The sequence below is a fragment of the Mus caroli genome, chromosome 8 (assembly GCF_900094665.2).
Source record: "Mus caroli chromosome 8, CAROLI_EIJ_v1.1, whole genome shotgun sequence".
Taxonomy (NCBI): domain Eukaryota; kingdom Metazoa; phylum Chordata; class Mammalia; order Rodentia; family Muridae; genus Mus; species Mus caroli.
This window is the reverse complement of record NC_034577.1, coordinates 114,662,385-114,671,382: the sequence shown is the minus strand read 5'-3', so window position 1 is coordinate 114,671,382 and position 8,998 is coordinate 114,662,385. Positions and strand designations below refer to the sequence as shown.

At 52.9% G+C, this 8,998-nt stretch overlaps 1 protein-coding gene across 2 annotated transcripts in view; it reads left to right on the top strand.

Moving 5' to 3' along the window:
- Positions 1 to 6,068, top strand: part of Dbndd1 (dysbindin domain containing 1) — a 12,065-nt gene extending 5,997 nt beyond the window's left edge. Inside the window, exons 4-6 of one of the 2 annotated variants that reach the window (XM_029480728.1) lie at positions 1,650 to 1,796; positions 2,399 to 2,539; positions 4,844 to 6,068. In XM_029480728.1, the coding sequence (XP_029336588.1) occupies positions 1,650 to 1,796; positions 2,399 to 2,539; positions 4,844 to 5,001 (446 nt within the window). In that variant the 3' untranslated portion in view covers positions 5,002 to 6,068. The remainder of the gene's footprint in view (positions 1 to 1,649; positions 1,797 to 2,398; positions 2,540 to 4,843) is intronic. The other variant, XM_021169716.1, reaches the window with a different exon arrangement.
- Positions 6,069 to 8,998: the final 2,930 nt, after the last annotated feature.

The window sequence follows — 8,998 nt, the reverse complement described above, 5'->3', positions numbered from 1 at the left end:
GCACTGATGGTACAGATTCAGGGGGAGAGATGCTGGGGAAATGGGCTCAGGTGACCCTTACCTCTGTGATCATCACTCCCAGCTGGTGGGCCACTCTGTTTACATATTCATGTCATTAATTGTTCCCTTGTTCAGTGGTGTAAAAAGTGGCCCGGCCTTGGGAGCACAGCAAGAAACATGAGATTGAGGCCTAGTTTCTAAGTCACAAATGTGCTAGAACTAGGGCATCAGCAAAGCTGCTGTGATCAGTCAGTCTTTAGGAAGCCTGGCAGGCCGGGAAGTCGGCACTCCCAATCTCCATCCACAGCCTAGGGCAGCAGCAACAGCAGCCGCCCCCTAATGGAGGTTGTATGGGACCAGAGCCAAGGGTCACTGTGGAACCCTCTCCAGGCACCAGACCCCATGAGATCCACACTCCCCCTCTGCCTTTTGCATCTGATAGGGGAAAGTGTTCACGGATGCTCCAGCCCCACATCTGCTGCCAACACATCTCATTAGGAAAGGCAGCCTAGCCTGACATGCAGCTGTCAGGGCCTGGGCTGTGGCCGCCTCAGTTCAAACCTTGCTCAGGGAAGCAGCTGCCCTTAGTGTGTTCAGTGTTCATCACCCAGGGCTGCCAAAAATAATCCACGGGACACTTGTGCATCTCAGCACAGATCACGGGTCACACTGGGATGTCATCCACCTGGGTCCACACTGCAGGTGGGGGTCAGACACATTGTGAAGGACCTAGAAACCAGAGAGGGAAGTTGGAGTCTGGGAAGAGCTCACTGGGAAAAGGGCAGGGAGACAGGAACGTGGTTCTCTCCTCTCTGGGAAGATGATGGTTAAGTCAGGGGACAGGCACAACATTGGGATCTCTGGTGGGGTGTGGGGAATGGTGAGGAGGCTGCTGGGGGAAGGGATGCCATGGGAAGGGAGATGACAGGTATCTGCTAAGAGAGCTAAACTACCCCATGGGAGGAGATACGTGTGTCCAGCACCCCACTGGGTGATGGCTCCAGGCACTGGAAAGAAAGTGCTAGTGTGGGACCGAGCAGTCTGCAGATCCCAGAGGGACGCCTGCTCTCCAACAGAAAGCTGTTAAATAAGGGAGACAAGCAATTCCTGTTTTGAAAAGAACCTTCAGTAAACCACAGTGGGGCTGGTGTGTGTGTGTGTGTGTGTGTGTGTGTGTGTAGGTGGGTGTGTGGATGGGGTAGACAGCAAGGCTGCTGCTTCTTGCTCCGCTTCTTTTCCATTTGAACTCAAACACTCCACAGGGTTTCTATAAGTCAGTCAGGGCCCAGAAGAAAGGCAGGAACCCACAAGTGACTAATAAACATACCGTAACTAGACAAGCTGTGGTGTGGCAGACAGCGGAGCCCGATGCTGGCAAACCTGATGTAGAGTTCCCAGACCAAGCACCCTGGAGCTGCAGTGCTGAGTGGTCTGTCTGTCCCTCCATCCAGCTGACAGACACCTTTGCCCAGTCACCCAGGAAGGACAGCTTAAAAGGAAGCAGCCGCATATCTCTGCTTCTTTGTGGCCATGAAATGGAACCCCTCGTCATGGTGAGGGCCTTGGGTTCCTCCCTACTTGCCACAGCCCCATCCTGGAGGGATGTGGGGTCCCATGAGTGTGGAGGTAACACTGTATCTTGGTTACAGAGATCGTTAAGGACGTCAAGGTACCACAGGCTGCCCTGAGTGTTCCAGCTCATGAGACGGGGGACACGTGCCATACACCTGTGGCAGAGGAGGAGGTTGGCATCCCGATACCAGCACCAGGGTTCCTACAGGTCACGGAGAGGAGGCGTAAGTATCACTGACCATCCAGCCAGCCAGCAGCCTGAGTGTGAGAGGCGGCAGTCCTGCCCCGTGAATGCAAGTGTGCTTGCAGTTGTCCCGTCTGCAGAATGGAGGCGCTGAGAAAGCTCTCTGGTCTAGAGTGTGCAAAGCCACCTGGGGAACTGAGTCTGCCTGGTCTTGTCCAGTACTGGCTTTACAGGAAGTGCCAGTTCTGGGAATGGCTCAATGGGTAAACTGCTTGCTCTGCAAGCTTAAGGACCCCAGTTCAGATCCCCAGCCCTCCTGTAGGAAAAAACTAGGCATGGCAGTACGTGCTTTTATATAAGCCCTGCACCGAGGAGACAGAAATGAGAATCCTTGGAACTTCTTGACCAGCCAGCCAGTCTAGACAAACTGGTTATATGAGTCCCCATCTCAAAAGGTACAGCAGGGAAGGAAGTTAAGACCCCCGTCGGCCTCTGGCCTGCATGCATGCACATACGCGTATGAAAGCATACATGAATACCTAAAGTGCCAGGTCACCCGTGGGTTCTGTGCAAAGAGGTCCCTAAGGCTCCTGGTAGCTTCTAGTGGGACTAAGAGGTGCCTGTGTCTCCTGGAACCCCTAGAGCCTCTGAGCAGCGTCTCCTCTCTGGAGGTCCACTTCGATCTCCTGGACCTCACTGAGCTGACAGACATGTCTGACCAGGAGTTGGCCGAGGTCTTTGCGGACTCCGATGACGAAAACCTTGCCACTGAGTCACCAGCAGGTGAGGCTGCACGCTGGCTTGAGGGAAAAAAGGCATAAAGGGGGTGCTCTGGGGATGTCCTGGGCCCCCTGGGCCCCTCAGATCCCTACTTAGAAAGACACCGTTTTTACCCAACTGTGTATAGTACTTGTCCTCGCTTATACTTTGCATTGCTATGCCCCTATCTACCTCCCCTCAACTTCTACAAATGAGCCAAATGAGAATATAACTTACTAAGTGTGGACTTTAAGTTAAGCTAAGCACAAGGCAGGGGCATTCACCAACCTGGGCCCCTCACCCCTTGAGTGGCTTCTCCTCAGGAGAGGAGGAGGTGCTATCATCTGGAGCGGGCTGTGTGGGTGAGACCCCAGTCTTCCATCCTTCCATCCTCTCCTAAGCCCTATGTCAGCAAGATATGTTGTAACCCCCGTGGCCAGAACACAAGGTTTGCCACAAATGCTTCAGTCCTTCCGTTTTGTTTTGTTTTGTGAGACAGGGTTTCTCTGTGTAGCCTTGGATATCCTGGAACGAACTCTGTAGACCAGGCTGGCCTCGAACTCAGAAATCCGCCTACCTCTGTCTCCCAAGTGCTGGGATTAACGGCGTGCGTCACCACTGCCCAACTTGTTTCTGCTTTTTGAAATCCGGTTTCTGTGAAGCCCTGGCTGTCCTTGAACTCACTCTGTAGACCAGGCTGGCCTCAAACTCAAGAGACCTACCTGCCTCTGCCTCCTGGGTGTTGGGAAGAAAGGCTTACACTAACATGCCTGGCTCAGTGTTCTTTTGTTTTTTGTTTTTAAAGACATGGTCTCAGCCAGGTAGCAGTGACACATACCTTTAATCCCAGCACTTGGGAGGCCGAAGCAGGCAGGTCTCCCAAGTTTAAGGCCAGCCTGATCTTCGGGTGAGCTCCAGGACAACCAGAACTACAAAGAAACTCTGTCTTTAACAAAGACATGGTGTCATCGAATGTTAGTTGTTCATGTTTGATCCCAGCACTTGGGAGACAGAAATAGAATCCTGAGTTCGAGGCCAACCTGTACTAGAGTGAGTTTCAGGATAGCCAAGGCCACACAGTGAAATTCTGTCTTAAAAAAAAAAAAAAAGAATCTCAGTATGTAGCCCCTGGTTGACTTCTCTTTTTAGACCAAAGTGGCTTCAAACTCGGAGATCCAACTGCCTCTGCCTCCCAGTGCTGGGATCAGAGTCCCACACCTGGCCTTCCAACAGTGACGGATCTTCAGACCCCCACTTTGTGCTACGTGGTAGGAAAAGCAAAGGAGCTAAGCCCCACCCCGCCGGCCACAGCTTCTCCCACGCCCAAGTCAAGACAGGCGCGCATGACCCGGATTAGGGCCTATACTGTATGCCAAGGGCCCGAAGAAAGTCACCGTTCCTTTCTCTTCTGAGACGTGGTCTTACCATGCAGTCGGGCTGGCCTGGAACTCGCTCTGTAGACCAGGTTGGCCTGAAATTCAGATCTGCCTGCCTCTGCCTCTCAATTGCTAGGAGATCAACATTCTTATGAAAGGCACCACCAGTCCCAGTGAGGACTCTGCCAGCTCACGTGCTTCTGGAGGTTGGTGGAGTGGACTCCATGTATCCAGGGAGCTGTGGGCTCTGAGATAAGACAGCAGCATGAAGGTGGACCCCAGCTCCCTCTTGTGGGTTCCCGTCCCAGCTCTCCTGCAGAATGGAGTCTAACTTTATCTGGTGACACCCCTTGTTAGCTCTGCCTTCCCCTCCAGCCTGCATGTGTATGCTGAGTCAGGAGATGGCCGGTGACATCTGTGGCCAGGCAGGCAGAGTGGAAGCCCAAATCCTAGCCCCAAACTGCCTGCACCCTGGACAGCAGCTGAGGTCTCATGATGGGACAGACACTGTCAGCCTTACAGGGCTGCAAGATATATTAAGCTACTTAGGAAGTCAGGGATTTGGTAGTGGCCTGTCAATATGGGGGATAGGGCAGAGAGTCTCAAGACTTGAGCCAGACATAGTGGTGCATGGCCTTAATTCCAGCATTCAGGAAGCAGAGGCAGGTGGATCTCTGATTTTGAGGCCAGTCCAGTCTTTGTAGTAAGTTCCAGGCCACCAAAGCTGGATAGCAAGACCCTGTCTCAAAAAACAGTGAGAGAAAAAAAAAAGCCCAGTGACTCCTAGGGACATCAGAAAAGTCCCTGCATATCCTATAAACAGTGCAGTGGCAGACACCCAGGCCTATGTGCACCCAGAAACCACGCAGCTGAGACTGGCAGAGCCACAAGGTGGAGACTCAGTCCCCCATCTTACTGAATTCTTGACTGTACCTTTCTGTGTTTTCACCAGGTCTGCACCCACTATCTCGAGCCAGCTGCCTACGTTCGCCATCCTGGACGAAAACAAGGGCGGAGCAGAACCGTGAGAAGCAGCCCCCCAGTGACCCAGAGCGGCAAGGGACAATTGTGGACACATTCCTCACTGTGGGGGAGCCCAAGGAAGATTAGCCGGTTGGTTTCCTCCTGCTCCGGAGTTGCTGAAGGGCTGGCGGACTACCATAATGGCACCATAGGACAGCACTGGCACAGAGGCCCTCTGCCAACTCCAAGACTCCAGCCATCGCCCCTGAGAATGTGTCAAAGTCCAGGTGCCAGGCTTAGGCCCTTGGGTGCTTTAGCACAAGCACAGCCCAGTGCCCTTCGGTCCAGCTGGTTCCTGGTCCCTGAATCAGGGACAACACTGAATGGAGTCTCTGCCTTGGGATGAGAGAAGGAACGGACAGCAGTGACCTGGGGCTTGTCAAAACTTGTCTCTAGGACAAGACTTTCTGTCTCTTCTGATTCCAAATAGGTTCAAAGGGATCCAATCCAAGCCCATGAGCTGCCTAGGAACCCATAGGGGTTTATCTCCAACATCAGTGAGCTCAAAAGCCCAAAGTAGATTCAGTGGCAGGTCAAGGGCTGGCTCTGCTGTTAAGCCAAGTGGCAGTGGTGGGTGTTACTTTCCTAAGATTTCCACCTTGACTGAAAATTTTACACCCTTCCTCTGCCCTCGGAGGCATCACTGTTTGTAGTCTCTGCCCCAGGTCTGCTCTGCTTGTCCCGTGGGTGTGACAGTTCAAAGGCTGAAAAGCTACCCCAGGTCTTCCTTAGTTCAGAACATCCAACCTCAGTGACGACTTCCAGGTTGCTCGGAAGGACAGAGTGCCACCTCCCCAGTCCTGTGGCTGTCAGAGGGGCACACTGTGTATCCTCCACACCCCATTGCCTAGCCTGACCGCCCACACATCCTGCCCAATGTTCGGTTGGGAGGCTCTGACACTCTGGATCTGTCTCGGGAGCAGCTGAGGGGTGACAGGAACAACCTAGCCACCCACTGTGCTGTGAGATGCTAGGCACTCGGTTTAGACTCTCGACGTTCCTTTCATGTGCACAAAGACAAACACACTGGCTGCTCTGACCACGAATCAAAGACGGTTTTGAAATAAAAGTTTAGTTGCTTTTTGTCCCCAGGTTGACCTGCCCGCTGCCCACCATCTTCTGAGGAGGACAAGGCTTTTGATTTTCATTTGCAGTGAATGCTACCAGGGAGAAAATGCCCTGGGCTTCTGCTGGAGGCAGGAGCTGCATCCAGGAGGCTCCTCTTCAGAGCCCCCCTGCCTCTGCACTGCTGACCCCCAAATGTGGGTTATTTCTGCCTGTCTCCCGAAATGAAAACCAACCCTAGTTTCCAAGGGATACAGCCCAGCAGCTGCCTTTTCATCTCCAGGTAGCCTTGGCCACACTCCAGCTTGCCAGGGTCTTACCCTCGCCATCCACCCTTCCTGCTGCAGCTTCCACAGGGCACAGTTACAGAGTGGGATTAAAGTATCCCCGTCATCTTTGGACCTCTGGTCCCTCTAGATGGTATCACAGTGCCATGGGAGCTCTGCTGTGCCGTTCCAGGCTGTGCTTATTTGAGCTGCATTTTAGGGACAAGTGCCCTGGATTTCTAGCCCCTAAGTTAATACAACAAAAGGAATCACTAAGAAAATCCTGCCCTGCCAACTCTTCCAGTCAACAGAGGTGGTCTGAGCTGAAGGAGCACTCTGCCCAGAAGCAACAGGGGGAGCCCAAACCTTGCTACTTAACCACTGGAATGAGGTGAACATAAAAGCCAGCCAGGCCTGACCACTTCTGGAGGCTTGGGGCAGCCAGGTCTACCGTGTGCATTTTATGGGAATGGTGTGGTTTCTGGCAAATTCTAAGCACCCTTATCCCTGCCCCTTTTCTAGAAGGGAGGTGGCAGAGACCCTGGCTACCCTCGCTGCTCTCACTGAGCAGGAAAGGATGCTCAGCTCGAAGGTCCCTGACCTCTAGCACTCTCAGGTCAGCACAGCAGGTGGAACAGCGCCAGCGTGGGGTTCCCTGATCTGTCTAGAAATGCTGTGACACACCCATGAGTCGCATAAAATAGATGAGATTCCATTGGTAAGGAGAGCAAGAAAGAGGATGTTACAGCTCTTAAACCAGCAGCTTGTGAAAGACAAGAGTATGTGAGTGTTGGGGCACACCTGGATACATACATACAAACGTACATACAGGCAAAACTCCCATACACATACAATTAGAAATAATTTTTTAAAAAGTTCAATAATGTACACTTTACAAACAGTAAAAATTGAAAGTATCTGTCCCCTGATGACATCTCTGAGGCGAGCGTGACAGTTTAGAGAATGTGAGATGCCATGCACACCCATATAGTCTTTACATCCAGCCAATGCACCCAGCCCGCCCAATCTGGCCTTTAGCCGGGCCCCGAAGAGAAGGACAGGCCTCCACTGTCCTGGCCAGGCACCCGGGAAGCTATGGCATCAGCTGAAAGGCAGGAGGGTCAGTAGCATGCCTGTGCACAAGCTCCGCATTGTTCACATAACAGCCAGGATAAAGGTAAGCCTGCAATCCCAGCAACTGGGCAGGCAGAGACGGGAGGATCCCTGGGGCTCGCTGGCCTGCAAACGCAGCCAGACTCAATACAAGACTCCATCTAAAAAACAAGGTAGGCTGGGTGGCAAGATGGCTCAGTGGGTAGAGGCACCTTCTGCCAAGCCTGATGATCTCAGGAACCCACACAGTGGAGAGCCCCGACTCCAGAGGTTGTCCTGTGCCCTACGCATGTGCACCATGGTGCGTGTGTATTTGTAGACATGCGTGTGCAGATATAAGCACAAATAAGTGGAAAACAGAGATAGAAAGCAGTTGAGGAAGATATACTATCACGTGCATACACAAACGCTTTTACAAAGTCAAGAGAGCAAGTGGATTCCTCCCAAGGGCCACGGGCAGCCCCGACGCAGGCTATTGCAGCGGATGGTGCAGCCCTGAGATCTGTGACCCCCCCTCCCCCGAAACCTGGAGGAAGTCCACAACAACATTCAGGGAACCCAAAGCTCCACTCCAAGCACTCGGCTCTCACAGAGCAGGCCTCGCCACAGCCCAGATTAACAGGAAAGAGAGGCCTCTTTCAGCCCAAGGAGGCTTGGCGTTCCAAAGCCCTCCCCATGCACCAGAGCCAGTGTGGCTCAAAAAAAGAAGGGGGGGGGGCATGGACGCTGGAGAAAGGAAGGACTGTTGGGAGACGGAATTAAATTTGACACTCCCATCAGTGAGGCAGATAAACCCAAAGGCTAGATGCCAGGCCTGACTGACGAAACAGGATTTCTGACGCTGCTGCAGGCAGGGTGGCCACGGTCCCTGTCCTCCACTGCACATCTACTGGTGCGCTGGCTTTCCTTCCTGAGGGCTGAGCAGCTTCCTTTTTGGTTTGGTTTGGTTTGGTTTGGTTTGGTTTGGTTTTGGATTTTCTTTTTTTTTTTTTTTTTTTGGCTTTTTCGAGACAGGGTTTCTCTGTGTAGCCCTGGCTGTCCTGGCACTCACTTTGTAGACCAGGCTGGCCTCGAACTNGTAGACCAGGCTGGCCTCGAACTCAGAAATCCGCCTGCCTCTGCCTCCCGAGTGCTGGGATTAAAGGCGTGCGCCACCACGCCCGGCTGGTTTTGGATTTTCGAGACAAGGTTTCTCTGTGTAGCCCTGGCTTTCCTGGAACTCACTCTGTAGACCAGGCTGGCCTCAAACTCAGGAATCAAGCCTGCCTCTGCCTTCCATATGCTGGGATTAATGGCGTGTGCGTGCCATCACTGCCCAGCTCGCCTTCCTTAACTGTCTTATGTTCTCTTTACTTCTTCATAAACCTTTATCTGTGCTGAGTCAGGGCTCAGCCCTTGAGCAGGTTACCTCAGAAGCAGCTGTAAGAGGCTCACTTGGAAACTTAATCAAACACAATGGAGCTCCTCACGGCCCCACCCCTGGAATCCCTCCAAAAAGACACCACTCAGGCCTTCACAGAAGCTGGAGAACTGGCCAACCTTAGGTCCAGGGCCTATGGTCTCAGGCCACACCTTTGCTCCCTCAGCTATCTCCTTGGCTGGATGCTGGAGTCTAGCTGCTTTTCTGTGAATTTTGCATG